We start from the raw sequence: 27,891 nt of genomic DNA, 5'->3' as shown, positions 1-27,891 counted from the left end.
CCACTAGCTTTCAGTAAAAAAAAGAAAAAGGGTACAGAGAGAGGGGGGAACTGAGGCTTAGATCTTAGATCACCTGGCTTGCAAGGAAGGGGTGGGGCTGCCAGAAGAGAAGGAGCTGGGTGGGATTTCACAAGGCAGGCAAGGCAGCTGGAAGCTCCTAGAGGGTGGGGAGAGAGCTCCAAAGGAGGGGAAAAAATAAATAGAAGTGAACCTGGTTGGTACAACAGAGCTCCCCAAGACCCACCCACCACCCACCCACCCACCCACCCACCCATCCTCGCCTGTGCTGGGTGCTGGGGCGGCGGTGGCTGAGGCGAGCGGTGCTTGCAGGGGCAGCTCCAAGCCCTGGCTGCTTGGGGAGGGGAAGAAGCCAAACCTTGGGCTGGAAAGCGGGGTGCCCGAGCCTGCTGGACCTCACCCCGAGCTCCATGGTGCGCCCAGCCCTGCGCGATGGGCACTCGGCGCGCTGGGCGAGCCCGGGGCTGGCAGCATGACGCCGGGGCGCGCGGCTGGAGGCGGGCAGGGGCTGGAGGAGAAGCGACCCAACCACCCGAACCCCGAAAAACGCCAACAAGTAGTTTCCCTCCGGAGAAGGGCGCCTGGGCTGGACGGGTGTCTGTCTGGACCCCGCCCGGCTGCCCTGAGGACCTCGCCCAGTCGGCCGCCCAAGCAAGCATCACTTTGCTCTGGGTCTCCTTAAGGTACCGGGGCTGGGGAGGAGGGAGAGAAAGGGGGTGATTGCTGGGAAGGGAAGGGCATGCTGACCCCGAAGGCTGGCATCGCTCCCCGCACCTCCCCAGCCGCGCCCAGGGCCCCCCAATCTCTCTCCTGACCGCTGGAAGGATGGAGAGGAGAAGCCCCCCAAATCCCCAAGGGAGAGAGGTTGGGGTCGGGTGGCAGCAAGGACAGAGCTTGGATGTGCAGCTTGGGGTTCCAGGGAGGTGTGTCTGGTCCCTGGGGCCTCGCCCCTCCTAGAAAGCACCCCCCCCCCACAGACAGATGTTTGTTTTTCTTGGGGAAAGGGGGATGGGTCGGAAGGCAGTCGAAAAATTAATAAATTAAAGGATCCTACTTAGTTGTTTCCTCTCCTGGGTCTTAAGCTTGGGAGTATGAGCAACGCTCCTTCCTTCCTAAAGGGAATTAATTCATTGGAGCAGGAAGCGAGTCTGCCATCTCCTTGGTGGAAAGCAACAGCGGGGGGATTGGGGCTCTTTTTTATTTTTATTGTTTCCCCCTCTTATCCGACTTTTGCTGCTTCTGCCTTCTTCCAGTCTGGGTGGCGAGGGAGAGAGAGAGAGTGGCGAGAACTGGGCGCGCCCAAGGGCGCCCTCCAGATTGCTGGGGCACCAAAAACCCGTCTGGAGTGGATTCCGAGTAGCGAATTGGGTCGGGCAGAGGGGAGGGGCTGTGCACAAGTCCAGTCCTGGGGCGACTCTGGGGTATCTCACTTGCCAACGCCAACTTGGCAGAGCCCAGAGAACTCCCTGCTTAATGGAAGTGCCTAGAGAGAGGACAGACAAGTCGAGGTGAGTGGCAGAGAGGGACCCGGGTAGAGGGTGGCAGAAAGGGACCCAGGGCAATGGGTGGCAGAGAAGTATCCACGGTAGAGAGTGGCAGAGAGGGACCCGGGGGGTGTAGTGGAAGGCAGAGAGGGACCCAAGGGGTAGAGGGTGGCAGAGAGGGATCCAGAATAGAGGATGGCAGAGAGGGACCAGGGAGTAATGGATGGCAGAGAGGGACTCGGGGTATAGTGGAAGGCAGAGAGGGACCCAAGGGGTAGAGGGTGGCAGAGAGGGACCCAGGTAAAGGGTGTCAGAGAGGGATCCAGGATAGAGGATGGCAGAGAGGGACCAGGGAGTAATGGATGGCAGAGAGGGACTCGGGGTGTAGTGGTGGCAGAGAGGGACCCAGGTAAAGGGTGGCAGAGAGAGACCAGGGTGTAGGGGATGGCAGAGAGGGACCAAGGGTAGAAGGTGACAGAGAGGGACCCGGGGTATAGTGGATGGTAGGGAGGGATCCAGGGGATAGAGGGTGGCAGAGAGGAACCCGGGGTAATGGGGTGGCAGAGAGGGACCAGGGAGTAATGGATGGCAGAGAGGGACTCGGGGTGTAGTGGTGGCTGAGAGGGACCCAAATGGGTAATGAATGGCAGAGAGACCCGGGCAGTGGGAGTGAGGCCAAGCCAGGCCAGAGAAGAGACCAGGGGTCGGGTCTGGGGACAAGGTCGGACCCACCCAGGGAGCCGGAGGGAGCGGCCAGAGCAGAGCCTGGACGTCGGGAGGGCGAGAACCGAACCTGCCCAGCAGACCTGCGGGTCCTGGGAGATAGATAGAGAGAGAGAGACACTTGGGCTGGGGCGACGAGGGTCTCCCTGGAGGGGGTGCTTGGGGTTGGCTTGGGGAGCCGTTAGTTAACCCTTCCGCTCTTGTAACTCGGGGCTCCGGGGTCCCCCCACTTGTGCCCGCCTCCCCCAGTCATGTCTGAGCCACCGAGATGGGCAAGCTGGAGAGCAACGAGAGGGTGATCCTCAACGTCGGGGGGACCCGCCACGAGACCTACCGCAGCACCCTGCAGACGCTGCCCGGGACCCGCCTGGCCCTGCTGGCCTCGTCCTCGTCCTCCTGCTCCGGGGAGCCCCTGGGGCCCGCGGGCCGGCGGTCCCCCCCGTCGCCCCAGCCGCGCTCGCCTCCGCCGCCGTCCAGGGGCCCGGGGTCGAGTCCTGGCAGCCCCCGGGACCCCCTGGGCGCGGGCGGGCGCGAGTTCTTCTTCGACCGGCACCCCGGGGTGTTCGCCTCGGTGCTCAACTACTACCGCACCGGCAAGCTGCACTGTCCGGCCGACGTGTGCGGGCCCCTGTTCGAGGAGGAGCTGGCCTTCTGGGGCATCGACGAGACGGACGTGGAGCCCTGCTGCTGGATGACCTACCGGCAGCACCGCGACGCCGAGGAGGCGCTGGACATCTTCGAGACCCCCGACCTCATCGGGGGAGGCGGCGGCGGGGCTGGCGGGGGCGACCCCGGGGACGACGAGGACCCCCCGGACCCTGCGGCCAAGAGGCTGGGCATCGACGACCCCGCGGGCTTGGGGGGCCCCGACGGCAAGGCCGGCCGCTGGAGGAGGCTGCGACCCCGCATGTGGGCCCTCTTCGAGGACCCCTACTCGTCCAGAGCCGCCAGGGTGAGTAAGGCCAGGCACCCCCCACTCTCCTCCTCCACCTTTCTGGTCTTCTTTTTAAGAGTTTTGTTACAAATATTATGTATGGGATGATTCGTAATAGCAGCGTTATTACAAATATTAGGACCATTTTTGTGAGAAACTGTGATTTCTTTAAAAATTGATCTTTTCTTGAAGCACTGTGATTACAACTACATCTTTGTAGTTGGGTTTCAGCTATGTAGAAAGTAAAAAGGACACCCCACTTTCACCAGGGCAATGGGAACTGCTCAGACTTCTCTCTCTACTGCTCCCATGCCCAACTTTTTCTCCCACCCATCCAGGACTTTTGGGTGGGGCTTTAGAGGAGATGATAAATAGGGCTCTGAGCTGAGGCAATCAGCACCCCCTTCCCAGCTCTTCTCCTCCACCTTTTCCTTCCTGAATTGTCTCCTTGATGCAAACTAAGTTTTGTTTTTGTTTTTGTTTTTTTAGCAGATGGACTGAAAGGGACATTGGGACCTTCTGTCTCCCTCCAAGGGTGTCTGGGAACTTGGTGCTTTTGAATCTCACTACCCACCTAGCCCTTCTTTTCCCACCCCTCCCTATACACACCCTGACTTGTTCCAACTTTTTCCTTCAGCTCCAGGGTGTCTTTGGGGCCTTCTGGTCATCACGACTTGACATTTCAACCAACATGTGTGACTCGTTCATGTGTGACTCACCCTGACTTTGACTCCAATTAGGGATGGGAGCAAGGAGTGAGGACAGAGGAAGGGGAAATGCACCAGATATGAGTGACAGTGGTCGAGGCAGTGATGCAATAGGGGACTGGGGGCCTTTGGCAAGAGATTCGATTGTTGGATCTTTCCCTTCTGAGGGGAAAACCACCGAGTGTCTCTAGAGTGCCCTGGAATTGTGGAATCTGATTCCTTTCCCCCAGGGTCTCCTTTCTCTGTATCTTACAGGTTGACAGTGAATTGGTTACCAGCTAAGCCTGATTTTTAAAATTTGGGTTAACTTAGAACCCAGCAAACTTAATTGTACTCTTGAGATGGCGGTTGCTTCTTCAATTTATCATTTCATTGTCCAGCTTGAGGGACCCTTTAGATGTATGCCCTGACACTCCCAATTAATCCTTCAGACTCCCAGGAAGAGACTATTAAAAGAACCAATATGGTGTCTACAGTTTATAGGAAATAAAACATACGTAAATAACTCGAAATGACCTAGTGTGTGCTTGGTTTTAGATTCTAGGTGAGAACAGAGTACTGTGTTTAATGCAGTGGAATCTTTGCCATTGCAATCTTAATTGCTTCTGACACCCAGAAAAAAACCCCATGTGGGATATTCCCAGCCTCACTTGGATTTGATTCTCCTTACTGTCTTTCTCTGAGAGTCAGAAGTCTCTGCATCTGCTGATCTACTAACTTGTCAAAAGATGTGTTTTGGATATAACTTCACAAAGTCTGAGAATATGTTTAGATTTCAGTGTGAAACCAAATATGAAAGAGACTATTGAAAACCTTGCTTATGCTATTGGATATGGCATTTAAACGAATATACAAATTCAAATATGTCCATATTTGCATATCAATGCATTGTTAATAGCCTCTTCAACTCTGATAAAATCAGCCTCTGTTCAAGAGTCGATTGATGTTCAGAAAAAGTGCTTATTTATTCAAATACATTGGTTTCTTTCATTCAGCGTTCACCCTTTTTACTTATTAATTCAATCATACTTTTTCGTTTCTTTCTTAATTTTTCCTTGATTTACTAGAGTTAAGCTGAATTCCACAATGTTCTTTCTACTCGGTGACTAAAAGATTAACTTGGATTGTTTGTAGACTCATCCTGTGATACCTCCTATCATCCTAGATCTGGTCTTAATAAGAAAGACAGGACACTCTATTAATTTCCCATTGACAATAATACATTTTATTGTAGGCCAAATTACCTAGTAAAAACATTAAGAAAGGGATAATGCGTAAAAAAAATTAAGAACGTGTTGCTTTGTTTTTCTTATGGAAATGTATTCAATTGATTGTCATTCAATGAGTATATCATTCACTTGAAAAATTATTTGTTAAACTATTTTAAAATTTCTTGGTATTATATGGTTAGGATTTGCCCTGCATCTATTTTTAATCAAAAAAGGACTTAGGTAGATTTCAGAGTCCTACAAGGTCAAAGAGCCAATAGAAAATGGCCAGAGAATCATACATAGATCAGGAAAACCCATTGTTTTCCAGATGAGGAGAAAAATAACAAAACAAACCCCCTCCTAAAAAAACCACAGGGACTGCAAATGCTAACTGGTGGTGTCAAGGTCATGTGGCAAGTTCATAGCAGAGCCAAAAATGGGCTTGAGGTCTCATGACACCCTCCCCAGATCCTTTCCACCACAATTGATTATAACTGACCCTGGCTTGTGAAATCTCTGCAGATTATATTGCTCTTGAGAGTTAATGCAGCATTTATTTGAATTCTAACTTAGAAAGGTCATGTGTAACTTTTGAAATGTCTGTAATTCCAGAACCTTGGCTAGTAGAAAATTTATATAAAAAAACATTAGCCTTGCTGTCCCAACATTGGAGCAAAAATTTAGAATTCAAAACAGTTTCTTAAAATGAGCTCTGAACTTTCTTATTTTAATTGGCCACTTGATATGTTTTTTTTTTTTTTTTTAATTTCCTTCAAATTAGCGAACATGTTGGGACTTGTCTCCAGGGAATTAATTCTCCTTTCAAATTACCTGGGAAGCCCAATAATCAGAAGTCACCATACTATTTAAATGCGACTGACTATATTTATATGCAACCTTTCAAGTTTAAATGGTGACTTGATTTAATATTATATAATGTTTAGTTTGATAAATGGAATTACACTGGCAGGTCTCAGGATGAAATTGTATCTTGCATGGATGGATATGCTTCTAGGAGACAAATCAATTTTCAAATGGTTTGCTTCAGCTGTGGTCTAAATGCCACAAGTCTCATTCTTAATAGAAGTAAAGAATTTAGCTTTTGCAAGTACTCTATTTTCCACATTAGTTCATCTTTTGTTTTTCTTCTTTAATTAATTAATTAATTAATTTTGATTTTTTGGGGTCACACCCGGTAGTGCTCAGGGGTTACTCCTGGCTCTATGCTCAGAAATCACTCCTGGCAGGCTCCGGGAACCATATGGGATGCCCGGATTTGAACCACTGTCCTTCTGCATGCAAGGCAAGCAGCCTACCTCCATGCTATCTCTCCGGGACCTTATTTTTATTCTTGAGCTAAATGATTTTAACTGAGCTCAGGGCCAGTTACTTTTCAATTTATTACACCTGTTTCATCATTTTCTTTGTCCTTCACCAATATTGGGACGGCAGGTTCAGTTTAATGTGTACATTTTTGTGTATTCACGAACATATCTACAGTTCTGTGTGCTCACTTTTGTGATCTAAATTGGTCACAGAAACAACTGTGATAGAAATTAGATAGTTAATTGAGTTTTGCGATATTGTGTTTTTTTTTTCCTTTTGTTTTGGTCGGCATTTCCCTTTTTCTATTGCTTTTAATTTATTTGAATTGTTCAAATTAACCTGGCGCATAAGTTTACATTTGATGCTTAATGAATTATCCGCCTAAGACTGATATTTCATGAGTCTGGGAAATAGCTCAAAGGACACATGTGAAACTCTGAGTTCCATCACAACAATCAATCACCATTACCATAACCCCTGCCACCTTTGGGCAGAGCCTTGACAGTCAGGTCCACACCACATCCTGAACATTAACAGGTACAATGCTCCCCACCTTCTCAGTGGCCCTGGATATTACCCTGTAAATATGATACCCCAAAAACAAATTTATAAAAGAGTCATAAAATAAATTCATATATAAAAAGACATGGAAACCTATTGTGGAGAAATTGATATCAAGAAAAAAAGGAGGGATTGGGACATAGCAATATGTTCTTGCCTTGCACAGGGCTATTTGTGACGCTGCTGCATATGCTTCGCCAAGCCTGCCTAGCAGGAATAAGCTCTAAGCGCAGTGTCAGGAGTAAGAGATTGTTTGCTTGATGCCACTGAGTGATATTTACAAATAGTAAAAAAAAATAGTAATATTTATTAATAATAATATAATATAGTAAGATTAGTAATAATAGTAATGTTCTATTTATAATTTAATATTTAAATTTTAGAAATAAATGAAATTCAAGAGTTTTTTTTTTTTTCTGAAGCTAGGGTATCATAAGTAGGTTGATTGGCACCAGGCAGAACTTTTTTGTTTGAACTTCTATATGTTTTAGAAGTTGATATAAAGGCAAAATAATAAAATCAAAATAGTTTAATTTGTTCCCAATATTAAAGAATTAAAAGCAGTCAATTTTTTTTGTTTCGTTTTATGTTGTTTGGGTCACACCCGGCAGCGCTTAGGAGTTACTCTTGGCTCTACACTTAGAAATTGCTCCTGGCAGGCTCCAGGGACCATATGGGATGCAGGAATTCGAACCAGCATCCTTTTACATGCAAGGCAAACGCCCTACTTTCATGCTAGCTCTCCACCTCCCCTTTTCTTTTAAATTTTTGGGCCACACCCGGTGACACTCAGAGGTTACTTTTGATTATGCTCTCAGAAATTGCTCCTGGTTTGGGGGACCTTATTGGACCTCGATGGATCTGTCTGTCCTGGGTCAGCTGTGTGCAAGGCAAACGCCATACCACTGTGATATCTCTTTGGCCCCTTCTTTTCACTCTTTTAAAAAAATTTTTTTGACCCAAATTTAATTGTTCTTACAGCTTACTCCTGCCTCTGCACTCATGGTGGACTTGTGGATCTTATAAGATTCTGGGAATTAAACCCAGGTCAGCAGCAAGCAGGGCAAGTGACTTACCTGCCCTACTATCTCTCTAGCCCCTTCACTATTTTTCTTGTTTTTTTAGTTTGTTTGTTTTTGTTGTTGTTGTTGTTTTGGTTTTTGGGCCACACCCGGCAGTGCTCAGGGGTTACTCCTGGCTGTCTGCTCAGAAATAGCTCCTGGCAGGCACGGGGAACCATATGGGACCCCGGGATTCGAACCAACCACCTTTGGTCCTGAATCGGCTGCTTGCAAGGCAAACGCCGCTGTGCTATTTCTCCGGGCCCCTATTTTTCTTGTTTTTAATGGAGAGAAGGTTATTGAGTTAGTTTCTGTTTCATAAGGTAATTCTTGGTAGTAGGTATCTATATGTATCTTTATCTTGCTGTAGATACTATTGATAATCCAATAGTCCCCCTCTTTTTTGTTGTTTTTGGCCACACATGGAGGCATCAGGGGTTACTCCTGGCTCTGAGCTCAGGAATCACTTCTATTGTGGGGGGCCGTGTATAGGATTCAGGCATTTGAACCAGGGTGGGTTGCATGCTAGGCAAATGCCCTACATGCCGTACTATGGCTCTGGTCCTCGAATAGCCCTTTTTAATTAAAAAACAACAACAACCTTTTGCAATATGAACAGCAGGTATAGAATCATATTTTAAATGTCGGCATTTTGGTGTTAGGCATAATCATTTTATCTATGTTTTCCTGACTTTTGTAAATGTGACACATGTATAAATCATCTGAACTCATATATGGATTGAGACTGTGAATACCTAGCATATTGTTACAACTTGAAAATATTTACTTTACTATTTATTGTTTGATTATTTGGTAGAGACCTCCCAAACATTCCTCCAGCGTTCTGGAAGGTATTCTTGACTGAGAGTTGTCCAGTGCTTCAGTTTTAGGGCCTAAGGCTTCAGTGCTTTATGGCCCTGCTATGTTAGCAACCATGTGGTACATAGGACTCCTTGGCTATACCCACCCAGGGAACTCAGGGGTGTTGGCAGTCCAGCTGTGTTAGGCAGATTACATATCCCTCTAACCCTGGTGCTATCTCGCGGTTCTTTTATTAGCATTTTTAGTTGTTTAATTTTCAAGGCATCACTAAAATATACTTACTATAAAACCATTACGATTTATATTTTAGTATTGAGACTTATACAGAATCCTGTGCAATAATTTTTTTATATGAGGACAGCACATATTATGGATGCTGTGGCACATAACCCCAGATCTACTCTCTCATTTGAATTACATGTGTGTATGTGAGAGATTTTGCATGGGGGCCTCTTGTTGACTCAGATGCAGGGGTCTGATGGGTCTTTTCCTGGGTCAAGCAATGCACAGAGTCCTCCATGTTCATACCCATTGCAAGGTCATGCTGGGGATCAAATTAGGGGCGTTGCATACACAAAGTATGTGGTCCTTGGTTTACACGCTCTTCTCACTTCTTCCATGTAGTTTACATAAAATGTAAACTGTGGACCAAACCATAAAAGCAAAATGAGTATAATATTACATTAAAAATTAAAATAAAGAAAAGGGCGATTTGAGACATATTAAGATTATAGAAAAAATTAACTAGTACTTATTTGGTATGTAGTCCTCCAGTTAAACGCAGTCAAATCCGGGGCTGGAGCAGTGGCACAAACGGTAAGGCGTCTGCCTTGCCAGCACTAGCCTAGGATGAACTGTGGTTTTATCCCCCGGTGTCCCATACGGTCCCACAAGCCAGGAGAGATTTCTGAGCGCATAGACAGGAGGAACCCCTGAGCGTCGGTGGGTGTGGCCCCCAAATCAAAACAAAACAAATAAAAGAGTAGTCAAATGTATTTTGTGAATAAAACACTTTTTGCCAATTATCAACATTTTTAAAATACTTTTTTTATTCGATGACCAATGTTTGAGTTCTTCTAGATCAGAAACAGCAAAGTTCTTTGATTACCTGGAGATGCCACAAGGCTTTCCTCAGAATGAGGTTACCACTCCACTTACAATAAATCATTTCCTAAAGACTCTAAGTAAAAGACGGCAAAAAATACTGACAAGAAAGAAATCTTAAAAATAGTTTTTCTCAACAAAACCTCACATTGAAACAATACCCTGATATATGCATAAAAGTATAGTTAGAAATTATGTTAAGTTAAATATTGCTTGTCTTTATAAAAGTCATAGGCTTTTATAATCTTGACATTGTAGCTTTTAAGGTCTATAGTTTCCCTCTTTACAAGATTCTTGATGAATATATATAATTATATCAGCAGACTGAATTATTTGAGGTGTGATCAAGGAGTTTATCCTTTGCAAATTATTTAGAAATCATGCCTACATAGTGGGGGTAAAGCTCAGTGTTAGAGCATTTGATTTCAGAAATCATGCCTAACTATAGTCACAAGATAATGTAAATCCAGAATTCAGATCCCTGAAAAGATTATATAATAATAATAATAATAATAATGCTGGTAATTGTTATATAAGCATTGACATGTTTTATTATGGTTTATTCTCATTTGGGATCGCATCCAGTGGTGCTCAGGACTAATTCCTGCCTCTGCAATAGGAATTACTGTTGGTGGTGCTCAGAGGACCATATAGGATGTTATAAACTGAACCCAGGTCAGCTGCACGCAAGAAAAACTCTACCCTCTATAATATTATCTGACGCCAAGACCCAAAATGCCTTGACCTTTCCCAGGTCACTATTTTTATACTGAGCAAGTAAATTTAATCTTATATTTTGAGCAATATGGGATTAAAGAATATCTAATTCAATACACCAGTAAAAGAACCAACTAACCTCAATAGTCAATAGTATTTTTATAGTATTTTTAATTTACTCACTTTCGAAATGATTTGATTCATTGTTGAGTGTTAGGCATGTCAAAGGTGACTGTACGTGGACAGATTACATGTGACTTCTTTTCTGTACTATTTTGCTGAGAGCTCATTTGTAGAGGAGTTAACAAAACTAAGTAAGAGTCAAGGAAATATTTTTTCATTGACAAGAGGCTCATTTCCAAAGCAACTGAAAACAAGGATATGTGTAGGTGTGTTTAATATGCAGGTTAACCTTTTTATTTTAAAATGTCTATTATTGCCATTTATATATTTACTACTTTAAAGTAAATGTGGTTTTCAGACTTCATATTCTTAACTTCTCTATCATATGTCCTTATTGAAATAACTTTAAAAATGTATTTAGATGAAATAATAAATTACTACTAGACTGATAAAAGAAAACACAAATCTCCAGAAGAAAATATGTAGTAATGAGACTAAAAATATCCTATAATATGCTTTGTAAACCTAACTCTCTTTGAAAGAGAAGAATATGAGTATTCAGAGCAGCCGTCACGATTTTTAATGACAGGTTATCGCTAATTTATGCTTTGTCTGTAGACTTGAAGATAGTGGTTAATTTTAATTCTGTGTAATCAATATTTTTATGGAAAGTGATAAAATGTAGGTATTGGAAGAGGAGAGCAAAAGAGAATCTAGAATTATCAATGGGAAAATGCCTTGATTGGGATCTATGATCGTCACCACTAGCTGTGTGATTTTAGAGATCTATGTTGCTGAATCTTGATTTCCTTTGCTCAAAAGAGAGAAGAAAGAAAATGGGGAGAATATTGGACTAAGATTGGTGTCAAGATCTTTATCCAGCCAAAGGCAATTTAGATGTTTACAGCAGCATTTTATGGCAATACAATATTGGCAGGCAGGATGAGAGTCCTTAACAAGAAGCATGTCTGTCTACCCTTATTAGCATAGTCAGGTCACAAAATGTTATGAGCACATACATGACCCATGAGCTGGAATTTCCCCACTTCTGGAGTATGTGCTATTCAAACTTCTTTCCACTTTAAGATGTTGAGGTTTGGAAGGAAACAGGTATACTATTGCTAAAGATCTCAAGGGTTGAGATGGAAAAGGAGAATATTTTGTTTTTGTTATACTCAAAAGACTGTTGCACTAATAAGGTAAATCTGCATTAATTTTTTTTATAAATCTATAACTTTCTGACCCCTTTTCCCTACAGCTGTTGGGTAGCTGCTGCTCTGGTTACCATAGAAACAAGTTTGCTCCTAGGTTCCCGTTTCCATTGAAAACAGCTTTCTCTCAACCACATATTGATCTCAGGAAATCATTTTCTTGTGGTTCTGTCACGAAACCCATAAAGATGATCAGCTTTGTCATTTCTTAAGTCTTAGATTCAATGCAGGTTATCTATCTATTTATCTATCTATCTATCTATCTATCTATCTATCTATCTATCTATCTATCTATCTATCTATCTATCTTCTATCTATCTATCTATCATCTATCATCTATCTATCCTTCTACCCACAAAGATAATTGATTAGATAAAAACAGTTTTATTATTAGAAAAGTCCCTTGTCAAAAACACCATACTTTTCCTCCTTTTTATATCTCATGCAGAAGGAAATTCTTATTCACTAGAGGATTTACAGTTTTGCCTCACACAGTTAAGTATTTACAAAATAGTGACAAGTCATCAGTTCTAATCTTTATAATCCATTTTATTGAAATAAATAAAAAGAATAATGTGTAGTCTAGCATACTTTATAGACTTACATTTAAAGTATTCATTGATAAATTAAGGAAGACCATTTTAAAAAGTATTCTTGTATATTATCTAGTAACATATTGATATTTACAATAGAGAAATAATTTTTCTGTTTAAAGATACACATTCACTTAAGAAGTTGTATACTATGGTAGCATCGATATATTCAAAGAATATGTTTATAAAACATTTATATGGATAAGCAATGGAAGAGATTTGTAGAAGTCATAACTTGAGCATTTGAGAGCATTTATCTGTGTGGGTGTATATGACACACTAGAACTAGAAAAAAAACTGGTAATCACTACATGTAATTGTCTTAGTTCAGATAAATCAGCTGACTTGCTCATAACATTGGCAAGTGACAATGGCAGAAATAGAAGAATCTAGTTGTTGGGAAGTCTCAAATATGTTAAATAATTTGGGAATAGTTGGGAAAACCCATGTCCTATTGTTCAATGGAGGAAAATTATTGTTCTGTAATATTCAGTTTAGTTTCAGATTCCCGTGTCAAACTTAACCAGCTTGTACTTGGCTCCTATTTTTCTCCTTTGGCTTATAAATTCTATGGCAGGATCTATAGAAGTGTCCCTAAATTGTGTAGTTATGTATAGTTTTCATGAGATATTAAAATATTGAAAAATAAAATCTACATTGCCATGATTTATATGTGGGTATGTAAATATCTTTGTGGCTGTCATTTGTAAACTCTGCACCCAGAGGCTACTCCTGGCTCTGTGCTCAGAAATCGCTCCTGGCAGGCTTGGGGGACCATATGGGATACCGCGATTCAAGCCACCGTCCTTCTGCATGCAAGGCAAACATCCTACCACTATGCTATCTCTCCGGCCCCAAACTCTGCTTTTTGATTCATATTTAACACTTTAGATGTAATTCTTGTCCAGTATTATTGAACATGGTTCACACATTTTAAAAAATGAATGTCCTCCATATAAACCCATTTACAAGAGTTTAGATGAATTGATTACAATAACACTAATATTAAAAATTATTTTTGCTTTTGTTTTTGGACCACACCTGGTAAAGCTCAGGGGTTACTCATGGCTATGAGCTCAGAAATTACTCCTGGCTCTGGGAACCATATGGGGAGCCTGGGATTGAACCCAGGCCTGTCCTGGGTTGGCCCCATGCAAGGCAAATGCCCTACCACTGTGCTATCACTCCGGCCTCAATTTTAAAATATTTTAATCAAATCACCATGTGATACACATTTACAAAGTTGTTCAGAACTGAGTTTTATATAATATTCATAAAATACTCATCTCTTCTCTGCCTCTATCCCAGCCTGCTTCTATTGCAGATGTTAATGTTTTTGATGTATTAAGGTAGCCTTTCTTTTTCTCCTTCCCACACTATTTGGTAATTTCTGTTTTGTAATATAAGGCAAAGTTTTGTCACCATTTAATGCTATTTATTCCCTTGTTTTGTTTACATATGTCTGGATGAATGACACTATTGGTTTTTGCCTTTCTCTAATTTAGTTTGCTTGATTTGATTTCTTCAAGTTACACACAGAAAGCTAAAATTTTCATCTTTTTAATAGAAAATTAGTATTTCATCATGTTTATTTGTCTGCTTGTGTCTCCATCCATCCATCCATCACCCAATATTTATGCCACAATTTTTTTTATCTATTCGCCTGTCTCTATGGAGAACAGTATAGAGACTTCTCAAAAGAGTAATAATAGTTGCCATATAACTAGATATTAAACTTCTTGGTATCTATACCAGAACACAAAACATTAATTTAAAAAGAGATATACAGGGCCGAAGCAGTGGCAGAAGTGGTAGGGCATCTGCCTTGCACATGCTAACCTAGAATGGACCATGGTTTGATTCTTCGACATCCCATATGATCTCCCAAGCCAGGAGTGATTTCTGAGAGCATAGCCAGGAGTAAATCCTGAGCATCATTGTATGTGGCCCCCCAAAAAGCAAACAAAAACAAAAAAGATATATACACATCTGTGTTCATAGACACTATAAGTACAATAGCTATAATTTGGAAATAATGCAAATGTCCGTATATAGATAGATGACGAATAAAGGAATTGTGAGAGGCTAAAGTCATATTACAGTTGGTATTTTCCTGGCTTGCATGGCTGACCAAATTTGATCCTTGGCATCCCTTATGGTTCCTTGAGTTTGCTGGAGTAATTCCTGAGTACATATCCAGAAAAGCAAACCATGAACACTACTGGATGTGGCCCCAAACCCCCCAAAATATGTGAGACTGACACAAACATATTGGGTTTACATATCTGGTGAATTAACTGAGGAAGCAGAGGAGTTAAAGATCCTCGGAGCTTTTGAGATTTGCAAATGAGAGCAGATGTTGCTGTGAGGTCAGTAAGTTGTAGAAAAACTCTTCTTTGAAGCTTTCTTTACTACAAAGTGTTTAAAGTCTAAAACAGCATTGGAATTTGGAGAGTGTGTGCTATAATGCACTCTAGGAATCAGAAAAGGAGACTTTATGTAAAAATGTTATTGGATTATTGAAAAATACTCTCAGTTTTCTATGCTTTTTGGGCTTATCTTTTGATCTGAAAGTTGATCATAAAAAATGACAAATTTTGTAATTTGTAGTAATATTGTATTGTTAGACCTTCTGACATCACTCTGCAGAGTTTAGCAAACTGATAAGAAATCAACATGAAAAATTAAAGCTATAAAATGCCTTTAAATCTCTCACTAACTATATTGAGACATGTAAGACGAATGTAAGAGAATACTGAGAATGTAAGAAGTGAAAATTTGACATTTACCTCAGTGGCTATTTTTTGGAAAAGAAGAAGGGTCTGCTCAATTTGCAATATTGACATATTAAACTCTAGCTAGAGATTCTGATATAGCATAGAAACACAAACTAAGGACAAACCAACTCTCCTTCATAGAGGAAATGACATTTTAGTTAACTCTCCAAATTTAAATATTTTCCAGCAATTGAAAGACAGGTTTACAGAGCACAATACCAACATGGTGGTTTGATAGAGATTATTATGCCATGAAGTCAGGATAAAAGGAGGACCAACAATTAGGAGAACAGTGTTAAAAGTCAAACTTTGAAACCTACATTTCAGGGACTAATGTATTTATGAGAATCCCTTATTATATTTAAGATATTCAACCAGGAAATAGCTAAGCACTATCATTTCAGCTTATTCTAATAGTGTTTCCAAAACAGTTATGTGATAATTATAAATTTTAATTCTCAATATTTTCTTTATAGTTTCTAATAGTAGGGCTTGTGTAGAATTTAGGTCAGGTAAACATTTGGGGGGTTGTAGCTATCACTAACAAGTATTGCGATCTAATTATTAAAAAATAAATACTTTTTGTCAATAAAGTAAGAATGATGCTTAGAGCATGGTTTCCCAAATTATAATTTTTTCTTTTTGGTTTTTGGGCCACACACAGTGATGCTCAGGGGTTACTCCTGGCTATGCGCTCAGAAATCCAGAAATCTCTCCTGGCTTGGTGGACCATATGGGATTCCGGGCGATAGAACCACAATCAGTCCTAGGATAGCTCGTGCAAGGCAGATAGATGCCTTATAGCTTGCGCCACCACTCCAGCCCCTAAATTATGTTTCATACATCTGCAAGTCTTCATAATATTAACTGGTGTTGCCTTTTCCTTCAAAGGTGGGAAGGTGGATGTGGAAGTTAGTTAAAACAAAGTGTAAATAAAATTTTACTAATGTCACTAGTAATTTTAACTGCAGGTCTTTTCAGGATCAAAGATGTGTTGATTGCCTGATAGTTAATTTTCAGATGAGAGTGCATTAGAGTTAAAAGGCTGAGTTGGTTGAGTTTGTTTTCTTTGTGGTGCAGGGATTGAACCATGTACTTGCATATGTAAACAAATGCTCTACTGTGATGATGCTTCCATCCCAGTCTTTGATATAGTTGAGTTTATATTCTGATTCCACCTCTTGCTTAACATATAAATGCACCAAGTTGCTGCTTCTCTAAGACTCATTTGGAAAGGCAGAGGTAATAATAGTGCCTGACTCAAATAGCTGTTAAGAGCATGTCTGAGTATTTTTATATGAAGAATCCAGCATAGACCCAGATTCTATGAATGTCCATTGTATCCCATCCTATTCTCCTTCTCTTCTTCTTCCTCCTCCTCATTATCATCATCTTCTTCATCTTCATCATCACCACTATCATTGTTACTTTAGGCAAGCATTATTTACAATGATGGTTTGATTAAAATCTTCAATTTAAGGGAGAGAGACACAGAATAGTCTCACTCATCTATGGGTTTTAAAAAAATAAAAGTCATCTTTGCAACAATTCTCAGAGACAATGAGAGGAGGGCTGGAACTTCCAGCTCACTTCATGAAGCTCACCACAAAGAGTGGTGAGTGCAGTTATAGAAATAACTACACTGAGAACTACCATAATCATGTGAATGAATGAGGGAACTGGAAAGCCTCTCTAGAGTACAGGTGGGGGTGGGGTGGGATGGAGGAAAATTTGGGACATTGGTGGTGGGAATGTTTCACTGGTGAAGGGGGGTGTTCTTTACATGACTGAAACCTAATCACAATCATATTTGTCATCAAGATGTTTACATAAAGAAAAAATTGCAAAAAAAAAAAAAAAAAAAAAGAAATTTACTACAGAGAAAACAAACCAGTAAAGCAAAGGTTAATAGTTTAATATATGAATATTTTTATAAATAAAAATATCAAGAGGAAAGTGGGAAGACAAATAAAACCTTATTTTCTAATAAAATATTTATAGAAATAAAATCCTCTTTGAGCTAGAGCAGTGGCGCAGCAGTAGGGCAATTGTCTTATACACGCCTGACCTAGGATGGACTGCGGTTTGATCCCCTGGCATCCCCATGTGGTCCCCAAAACCATGAACGATTTCTATGCAGATAGTCAGGAGTAACCCCTGAGTGTCACCGGGTGTGGCCCCAAAACCAATAAATAAATAAATAAATAAAAATAAAACCTCTTTATTTTCCAAACCTAAAAAAAAAAGAAAAGAAAACATTTTCTCCTGCGATTAGAATGATTTTGACCAACTAAGTTGTCCTTGATGTTTTTTATGTGACTACTGAATAACTGGGAAATGTAGTAGTAATTCTATTTTTCATGAGTGATGTATAGCACATACCATATTTTTCATGCTATAAGATGCACCTCTGTTCCCTGCCCCAAAAGTATGTCTTATGGAGAGAATGCCACCTGAAGCTGAAGCCTGAGTGCAGGAGAGGAGAGCATCTAAAAACTGTGCTTTGTCTTATGGTCAGGTGTTTCTTATAGAACAAAAATATAGTATGTCGTAGGCTTTTTTGTTTGTTTGTTTGTTTTTGGCTCATACCCAGCAGAGCTCAGGGGTTACTCCTGGCTCTATGCTCAGAAATCTCTCCTGGTAAGCTCGGGGGACAAAATGGGATGCCAGGATTCAAACCAACGACCTTCTGCATGCAAGGCAAACACCTTACCTCCATGCTAACTCTTAGGCCCCTATAATAGGCATTTTTAAATGGAAAGATAAGAACATAAATGCAGATTTTAAGAAATGTATGGTTTCCTGGAAAAGAGCAAGAATGGGAAGCAATGATGCAATGTGTTGAGATCTCTTATAGCAATAAGCCAAGTGTATTTTTGAATTTACATTTTCTTGCGAAGTCTGAAACAAAGTCCTGGAAGAAATCCATCTCTCAGAACTAGAAGATGTAGAGGGCATAGCTAGACTTGTCAACAGAGAGGAAGCCTAAACAAAGTATTAGGCAGTCAAGATCCTAAGTCACTCAATACAGGTCTGAAGTTTTGTGAAGTATGGGGAGAGGTGGCAGGAGGAAAAAAGCTCGATAGAAATATTTGGTAAATTTGGGAGAGATGCTTTGAACTTCCTCTGGTAGCAAAAAGGGGCAGTTTTTAGGGGTGATGGTTACCAAGCAGAGCTCTGAGCCTTGGGAACCCGCTGCTAACAGTGGTGGCAATATGCTGCTCTGATATGACTGTGCTGGGGAGAACATGTAATCCCAGAGCTCTGACTTCTGAACCACAAGAATGTAAACATGGGCCTATAGCAGGAAGGTGCTTTCCTTTAAAACTGAAGACCCAGATTCTATCCGTGGTACCACATATGGACCACCCACCCTGCGGTCATCCTCAAAACCCTCACCCTCTCCCTGGAATATAGAACTTTGAAATCATTAATCAGGACAATGCCCTGCAGATTTCTAATTAGAATATCATTCTGAAGTCTACAAGAATTATTTCTTTCATGAGATGTGACACTACACTATTTTATTTTGCTTTATAATTATTAAGTTTCTCTACTAGTTTCACAATTATAGATGGCTATTTCATAGATATTATGGTTGTGAAATTAGATTCAAAGTACAGCTATGTAAAATTTTTGGTGATAGAAATTCACCGCCATAAAAAATTGATAAAGAATAAGAAGTTCTCTTGATAAGAAATGCCAGCTTTTCATTGCTCTAATGTGTTTGAAAGCCCAAGAAAGCAATACGATTTTGCATAGTTTCTGTGAAATGGAACTATCTAATGTCTCAGTTCACATGGGCTCTGAAGCTGGAAGTTTAAATCGAACCGGGTATTTTTTTTAAAAAGACTCTTATCACTCTGTGTCTCTATAGAATTTTGGAAAATTGCTTTAAATCAATATTTCCTTTAGATTGAAGCCCAGCAAGAAGCATAGAATGAAGAAAGAACACAAAAGAGAAATAGGTACTCAGGAAGTTAAGCTGTGAAAAGAAGATAACATTAGACCCAAGGCAGAGAGTTAATTCTATTTTCTTGCTTTAACACATAGAATTCCTGTCTTTGTCTGGGTGTTAACTTGTGCTGGGTCTTCAGAATTGTCTGTGACCTGTTATCCTAATATTACCTCTTAAAATTCCACTAGTAAAAGTATAGTTTAAATAATATACATGCTATTCTACATTATATGTTTATGTTGTTTTACATTTGCAAATACTGTTGGCATAGCCAAAATAGTTTCTCCTTTGGATTTGATAAATTGATTCAAACAAATCATCTTTTTTCTTTTCTTTTGGCTACACCCAGTGTTGACACACTCAGGGGTGACTTCTGGCTGTGCTCAAAAATCACCCCTGACAGGCTTGACTACCATCTGAGATGCCAGGGATCAAACCCAGGTCTGCTGTGTGCAAGGTTGTATGCAAGTACACTGTGCTTCTGCTATGGCCCATGCTTCAATCTTTCAAAGTCCTGTATAATTATCAAGTCTCACATGACACTCAAAACTTTCAGAAAGTTTCTATGAGTTTCCATGCCACTGTGTAGATGTGCATTATAACATTTGCATGACTGTAATAGCTTCCCAGAACTCCCATAGTAGATTACAGCGTATCTTAAAACAACAAAATCTTATTGTCTACAGTTCTGACTTTACAGGCTACAAGTCTGAAACTCGGGTGTGAACTGGATTGCTTACTTCTAGAGGATTGGAGAAAATATTTCTCATCATTTTTTCTAGCGTATATCAGTTGCTGACCATCATGGAATACCTCTGGCTTTTAAATACAAGCCCACCACCAACTTTACCTTCATAGACATGTGTATTTTCTATGCATAATTGCTTCTGCTTTCTTCTGAAGAAAAGACTTTGCAAAGACTGTTTCAAAATAAAAATCACGCTCTGAAACTGAGATGGTTATGAATTTGGAGGAGAAAATCTACGACTCACTGCACCAACTTTTTAAATTTCGTATTAGTAGTTTTGTTATCCATTAAATATTTTATTTTATTATACCAGTGTATACTCATTTACCGAATGCTACATCTTTTTTGGTCAGACCTGGCAATGCTCAGGATTTACTCCTGGCTCTGCATTCAGGAATCACTCCTGGTGGTGTTTGGGGAACTGTCTGGAATGGTGGGGTATAAAATGACACTCAGCTTTTTTTTTTGTTGTTGTTTTTTTGTTTTTTTGTTTTTTTGTTTTTATTTTAATTGTTTTTACATTATGTTTTTTTTTTACATTTTTAAAGTATGTCTTTCTTTTTTTTTATAATTTTTTATTATGAATTATGACAACAAAAGATGCAAAGAAAGAGGATAAGGTAAAGTTACAGTGGAAGGACAATCACCCATAACATAATTATCAGAAGAAGTCCCCTTGCTGATATCTTAACTTTGAATTTTCACCAAAGAAAGTTAAGATAAATAAAACAGAATCCATGTGCAATTACTTTTTCCCTCAAGTCCCCAGATTGTAGCACATTATAATATTTCTTAACAGCACACAAGGCAATCTAAAGCCATCAAACTTACGTAACTCCTTAAACATTAGAGGCATAGTATTTTTTACATTTCCATGTACATGCATATTAGCTTAAGTTAACCTCGAATTTTAAGTGGGTGTGTTTTAAGGATTAGAGTCAAAGGAGCACAGTAAAAACGGTGTTAGAGTGGCAATTGTTGTTTGCATAGGCCCACCAAAATATGAGAGGCATGGAAAGGAATAGCCTTGGCCTAAATACAAAGAGATCCTACCCCTGAAGTTTCCTGGCATAAGACCAGCTCTAGGCCTCAGGAAAGTTATCGTTCGCTCCAAGACATTGTCCGTAGCGCCAACACACTTATCACACAGTCTCTGTTGTTGGTCTCATGTTTCTGTATTAAAGATTCTGGAATCTGCATGTCCTACATTGAAGTCATGATGTGGAGTGCCTTTTCGTTTCACCTCACCATGAAAGGGGAATGCAGGAAGCCCTGTCCTGTAAGCAGGTTGTTGTTGTTAAGGCTTCTCAGTGTTAAGGGAAGTCTCTTTTGAGCAGGACGATGTCTGAGCAGTGGTAGGGTCTTCCGTGGTAGAGGATTGCTTCCAGGTGATGTTATAGACAAACCTCACCATAAAGGGGCAATACAGCAAGCCCTGTCCAGTAAACAGGTCATTGTTCTTGTTGTCTTCTCAGTGTTAAGGGATGTCTCTTTTGAGTAGATCGATGTCTGAGCAGCTGTAGGGTCGTCCCTGGTACAGGAATGCCTCCGGGTGATGTTATATACAACCTTGGATGTTTTGTAAATGTCTTCTGTAGATCAAGGGGTAAATGGAGAATGCCCATTCTTCTGAGGCCTGTGCCAGGTCTTTATGTCAATGTTCAGGGTGTAAGGTCTCATTGCACTACAAGATTTGTGAGTTCCCATTTCTATTAGATAAGAACTTATTGGTATGTATAGTATTTTCCTATGTTATTGTGCCTACGCAAACAAGATATAAAGCCACGTGGTGCTATCAGATATATGGGGGCATAAGAACATTTCCAACAAGACCCATGACTTGGTTCAAACATAAGTATTAAACTGAGGGATTCTTTCACACCAAATTCCATATTGAGCAGTTCATAAAGAGAAGATAAAAAACATGGGGGGGGGATCATCACTGTATAAGAAAGTATTTAGCAAAAGTTATAGCCGTCAAAGAAAACACCCATAAAATGTTGAAAAGATATGTGTCCTTTTTATGCCTTTTAAAATAGTTGGGTGGGTGTTAACTCTAGGGAACCACTTTGGTCTGTGAATTAGGACTCAACAGTACTTAAGTTAGAAAGGGTAAAAAAGGAGTAATGATGATAGGAGTTAAAGAAGTTAAAGAGAAATATGAACTTATGAAGGGGTATGCAAAAGGGCAGAGTACAAAATGGACATTCTGCATACATAAAAACATAATTCAATGATAGTGAGTACTATTAATGTTTCTTGTGAGAGTACTATTAATGTTTCTTGTGCATTTTGAAAATGTAGACTGGACAGAGATTACCAGTGCCAGCCCTAGGGTACCTTCAAACTCCACCAAGGGACCCAACTCACCGGCTTGCCCAGGGGTGTGGCCCGGGGAAGCCCTGGAGATCTGGAGCAAGGCGGCAGAGGGGTGCTGGGGTTACCCAAATCCCGCACCCCCCCCTAGGCCTGGCCAAGCAGGCCTCCGGCATGGCGTGGGCCTGCCAAACCTCTTCCTGCTAGACTCCCGGCTCCCAGGAAGGAGAGATCCTTCAAGAAGCTGGGAGAACAGAAGTTCAGAGCCCCACCCAGACCCTCCCTAAGGAGCCGCATGGATAGTGGGGGAAGGCCTAGGGTACCTTCAAACTCCACCAAGGGACCCAACTCACAGGCTTGCCCAGGGGTGTGGCCCGGGGAAGCCCTGGAGATCTGGAGCAAGGCGGCAGAGGGGTGCTGGGGTTACCCAAATCCCGCACCCCCCCCCTAGGCCTGGCCAAGCAGGCCTCCGGCATGGCGTGGGCCTGCCAAACCTCTTCCTGCTAGACTCCCGGCTCCCAGGAAGGAGAGATCCTTCAAGAAGCTGGGAGAACAGAAGTTCAGAGCCCCACCCAGACCCTCCCTAAGGAGCCGCATGGATAGTGGGGGAAGGCCTAGGGTACCTTCAAACTCCACCAAGGGACCCAACTCACCGGCTTGCCCAGGGGTGTGGCCCGGGGAAGCCCTGGAGATCTGGAGCAAGGCGGCAGAGGGGTGCTGGGGTTACCCAAATCCCGCACCCCCCCCTAGGCCTGGCCAAGCAGGCCTCCGGCATGGCGTGGGCCTGCCAAACCTCTTCCTGCTAGACTCCCGGCTCCCAGGAAGGAGAGATCCTTCAAGAAGCTGGGAGAACAGAAGTTCAGAGCCCCACCCAGACCCTCCCTAAGGAGCCGCATGGATAGTGGGGGAAGGCCTAGGGTACCTTCAAACTCCACCAAGGGACCCAACTCACCGGCTTGCCCAGGGCTGTGGCCCGGGGAAGCCCTGGAGATCTGGAGCAAGGCGGCAGAGGGGTGCTGGGGTTACCCAAATCCCGCACCCCCCCCCTAGGCCTGGCCAAGCAGGCCTCCGGCATGGCGTGGGCCTGCCAAACCTCTTCCTGCTAGACTCCCGGCTCCCAGGAAGGAGAGATCCTTCAAGAAGCTGGGAGAACAGAAGTTCAGAGCCCCACCCAGACCCTCCCTAAGGAGCCGCATGGATAGTGGGGGAAGGCCTAGGGTACCTTCAAACTCCACCAAGGGACCCAACTCACCGGCTTGCCCAGGGGTGTGGCCCGGGGAAGCCCTGGAGATCTGGAGCAAGGCGGCAGAGGGGTGCTGGGGTTACCCAAATCCCGCACCCCCACCCCCCTAGGCCTGGCCAAGCAGGCCTCCGGCATGGCGTGGGCCTGCCAAACCTCTTCCTGCTAGACTCCCGGCTCCCAGGAAGGAGAGGACACTCAGCTTTTAACCCAAAACAATTGTGTTCCATCAACTTCCTCTTTCCTTTAAACCTATCCCTTTGATATGGAAAAGTCCACATGAATCACTCTACCCTTGCCCTTGTCGGTGAATTGGTACTGGTTTAACATAGAAAGGTCAGTCTGGCTTTGGTGGGTGAAGGGACCACAATGAGAAAAGAAAACTGACTCCATAATTCTCTCCTGACTGGCTTGATATATGGATTATGGGGTGATTTCACAACCTGCAGGGATTTATTTTACAACTGGCACTTGAACAGTGACCCAAAGACACCAGTGATAATGAGAACTTGATCCTCTGGTGAATAATCACCATCACGGCCTCCTGAACTGGACTGTGTTGCAGTGCCCTTCACATGCACATTGGTGAATTGGCCTCTGTTCTGAATGTGGCATAGTCACCCTCAACTGGGACAGAAGCAGTGAAGGGGAGAGAGCTGGAGACTCTCAGCAGCATCCCAGAGGCTCAGGCCCACTGTCTTTCTTCTACCAAAGGTGCTTTGCACAAGGATCTCAGTCCCTGCATTCTGCAGCAGCTTACTGAGATCACTGATAGGGTCAGAGAAAGTCAAAGAGAAAGCCCCAATGGAGGGGAAGCAACAGCAGGGAGATGAGTGGGGTTTCTTCACCCAGATTCTGGCCCAGGTACCAAAGGTCTTCCATCCCAGGAGACCTCAGCAGCCTACTATGGAAGGTGAAGATGCAAGAGAAGATAGAGAATCCAAGACCAGCTGAAGCCCAACTGAGGAGAAACTGCTTTCAGAACCTTTTGCAACGTTCTTATAGATGAATCTCTTGAACTTATTTGTACCGGTCACTATATTGTTGATTAAATTGTGTGTTCTACCTGTCTAGATCTTAAGAGCTACTCTTTTGTTCTATAAAAACAGAAATATTTGTATCCATCTCTACTGGTTTAGTATTAGTTTGCAAAGTTCGTGGGAAACACATAACGTTATTAGATTTTTTTGTTTTGTTTTGTTTTTTAAAATATGAAAAGCTTCATGAATTAGCACAGGGGCCATGTTATAACCTCCGTATCATTCCAATTTTAGTATATGTGTTGCTGAAGCGAGCACTGTTATTAGATTTAGAATAGTTCTTAGCTATCCTAGTGTGTTTCCCAATTGCTGTGATGTTTGATTGCATATTTAGCAACTTATTCTCAAAATTATGACTGCTACAATGTTCTAATGTTTTAACACACAGAATTAGATGGAAAAGGAACTTGGATATTATAAACTTTTAGTAGAGTTCTCGTTATAAGAATGCTTTAGGAAACTTATTTTCAAACTGCATATATATCTGCAAAAATGTTTTTTGATTTTGTTTAGCGAACTTTATGAAAAGGAACTTTGGATGCTATAGACTCATATTGTAGTGCTCAATATAAGAATGTTAAGAATTTTCAAATTAAGTGTATCTGCAGAAAGGTTCTAATGTTTATGTTCAGAGAAGTCTATGAAAATATTTTGTGATATGTATAAGACAAGGATATGGAAAGAAGTGATTGTTTTGAGAAAGTTTTGTGCACAATCTAACCTTTGGTACTTATAAGTTCTGATCTGGGGGTTCCTGCCTCTGGCAGAGAACACTAGAACAAAACTTTTATAGCCTCTTTTTTTTGTTTTGTTTTGTTTTGAACAGAAAGGTTGAAATTGTAAGTTTACACCCCGCTATTAACTCAAACTAAGGTGTTCCCCCCTTTTCCCTTTAATCCTATCTCTTTGATATAGAAAAGTCCACCTGGATCACTTTACCCTTCCCACCCGGGTGAATTGGGACTGGATTAATAAAGAAAGGTCACTCTGTCTTTGGTAAGTGGAGGTACCATGAGGCAAGAAGCAAACTGACTCCATGATTTTCTCCTGACTGGCTTAGTTTATAATTCTTTGCCACTAACCTACCTGCTTCAGACCCATTCACCTGGGGTTGGAAATATAAAGTGTGTGGTGATTTGACAACCCATAAATTTATTTTACAGTAGAGCTCAAACTCACATTGACCATGTGCAGGACAAGCACCCGACCACCTATTGTTCAATTCCTGAATATTATGTCTTACATACCTTTCTGACAATATTCACTTGACAATTTAAAACAAATTTTTATTGACTTGATTCCTCTATAGCTTATTAAAATCTTTCTTTGCCTTTTTATCTAGTATCAATTTTCTTAAAATTTCTTTTCTTGAAAGAGGGTGGGATTTTTAAAGTGCTCTGTGAGGGTCACCCAGAAACATAATGTTCCTTTCAAGATGGGTGAGTATGGTTATTAGGTGTGCAAACTGGAGGTTCACTCAAAGTCTAAGAAAGAAACTTTATTTGGAGAGGAAGAACCTTGTGCATTTAAATTGATACAGTGACATTTCCTTTTTTTTTGTTCTCTCCCTTTTTTATGCTGCATTTCTCCTTCCTTCCTTCCTTCCTCCTTCCTTCCTTCCTTCCTTCCTTCCCTTCTTCCTTCCTTCCTTCCTTCCTTCCTTCCCTTCTTCCTTCCTTCCCTTCTTCCTTCCTTCCTTCCTTCCTTCCTTCCTTCCCTTCTTCCTTCCTTCCTTCCTTCCTTCCTTCCTTCCCTTTTCCTTCCTTCCTTCCTTCCTTCCTTCCTTCCTTCCTTCCTTCCTTCCTTCCTTCCTTCCTTCCTTCCTTCCTTCCTTCCGTCCCTTCTTCCTTCCTTCCTTCCTTCCTTCCTTCCTTCCTTCCTTCCTTCCTTCCTTTCCTTCCTTCTTCCTTCCTTCCTTCCTTCCTTCCTTCCTTCCTTCCTTCCTTCCTTCCTTCCTTCCTTCCTTCCTTCCTTCCTTCCTTCCTTCCTTCCTTCCTTCCTTCCTCCCTCCCTCCCCTTCCCTCCCTCCCTCCCTCCCTCCCTTCCCTCCCTCCCTTCCCTCCCTCCTCTCTTTTTCTTTCTTTCTTTCTTTCTTTCTTTCTTTCTTTCTTTCTTTCTTTCTTTCTTTCTTTCTTTCTTTCTTTCTTTCTTTCTTTTTTCTTTCTTTCTTTCTTTCTTTCTTTCTTTCTTTCTTTCTCTCTCTCTCTCTCTCTCTCTCTCTCTCTTCCTCCTCCCTCCTCCCTCCCTCCCTCCCTCCCTCCCTCCCTCCTCCCTCCCTCCCTCCTTTCTTTCTTTCTTTTTTCTTTCTTTCTTTTTTCTTTCTTTCTTTCTTTCTTTCTTTCTTTCTTTCTTTCTTTCTTTCTTTCTTCTCTCTCTCTCTCTCTTTCTTTCTTCCTTCTTTCGCTTCTGATCTACCCTGGTCCTATGGTATGTAATCCTACCAAGTAAATTCTGTGTTTATTGCATCATTTTATTATTGCTATAGGATTTTTATTAAGTTATTATTAATATTAAATCCTTGGAAATTATCTCATGAAGAACAGTGACAATTTGTCATATGCCCTGTGAAAATACATTTGTAAGGAAATGGTTTAATGATTTAACAGATGTTTCTTTTACATAAAATCACCAAATAAAGTCCTAATATTTATTTGAAACATTTACATATTAGCGTACTTTAAATTTTTCAGAGACACTGTCAGTGGGCAAACGTATAGTTCCCTTTATCTAAAGCAACATCTGACTAATAATAATTAGTTGCACTGATTCTCCTGTTAATTACACAGAACCCATATTTACACTTCAAAATGTCGTGTCTTAGGAAGATTTTCTGAAGACTGGATATTTTAGTAGAAAGGAAATAGATAAGAAGAGCTGGGAAATAAACCCTATTCATTACACTACAGTTGTTTCATTTCATTTAACAAAATAGAAATATCCTAAGGTGAATTTTCCCCTGTGCTATCTAAAATAATACTTCATCAAACAATGCAGTAAGTGAAGACCATTAGAATCGAATTAAAAACTTAATTATGCCCAAATATTCCCTCTGAGATGTGGTAAGTAAAAGAATTAGGAAATATCCATTAAACGGGTGATGGCAAATGAAATGAGACATATTTATACAAACTTATCTATATTATTATTGTATCAGGTAAATATTATTTTAAGAAAGTGTGATATATAACATAATAAAAGATAAAATATACATTATAAT

At 41.5% G+C, this 27,891-nt stretch overlaps 1 protein-coding gene across 6 annotated transcripts in view; it reads left to right on the top strand.

Annotated features, from left to right (window-relative positions):
* The first annotated feature begins 318 nt into the window (after nucleotides 1–318).
* KCNC2 (potassium voltage-gated channel subfamily C member 2) overlaps nucleotides 319–27,891 on the top strand; it is a 206,045-nt gene continuing 178,472 nt past the window's right edge. For 5 of the 6 annotated variants that reach the window (XM_049783209.1, XM_049783206.1, XM_049783210.1 and 2 more), the window contains exons 1-2: nucleotides 319–701; nucleotides 2,475–3,177. In XM_049783209.1, coding sequence (XP_049639166.1) covers nucleotides 2,494–3,177 — 684 coding nt within the window. In that variant the 5' untranslated portion in view covers nucleotides 319–701; nucleotides 2,475–2,493. Of the gene's footprint in view, nucleotides 702–1,409; nucleotides 1,527–2,474; nucleotides 3,178–27,891 lie in introns of those variants that run through there. The other variant, XM_049783207.1, reaches the window with a different exon arrangement.

This window comes from Suncus etruscus, chromosome 11 (assembly GCF_024139225.1).
Source record: "Suncus etruscus isolate mSunEtr1 chromosome 11, mSunEtr1.pri.cur, whole genome shotgun sequence".
Taxonomy (NCBI): domain Eukaryota; kingdom Metazoa; phylum Chordata; class Mammalia; order Eulipotyphla; family Soricidae; genus Suncus; species Suncus etruscus.
The sequence above is the reverse complement of the archived record's forward strand: the minus strand, read 5'-3'. Positions and strand labels throughout refer to the sequence as shown.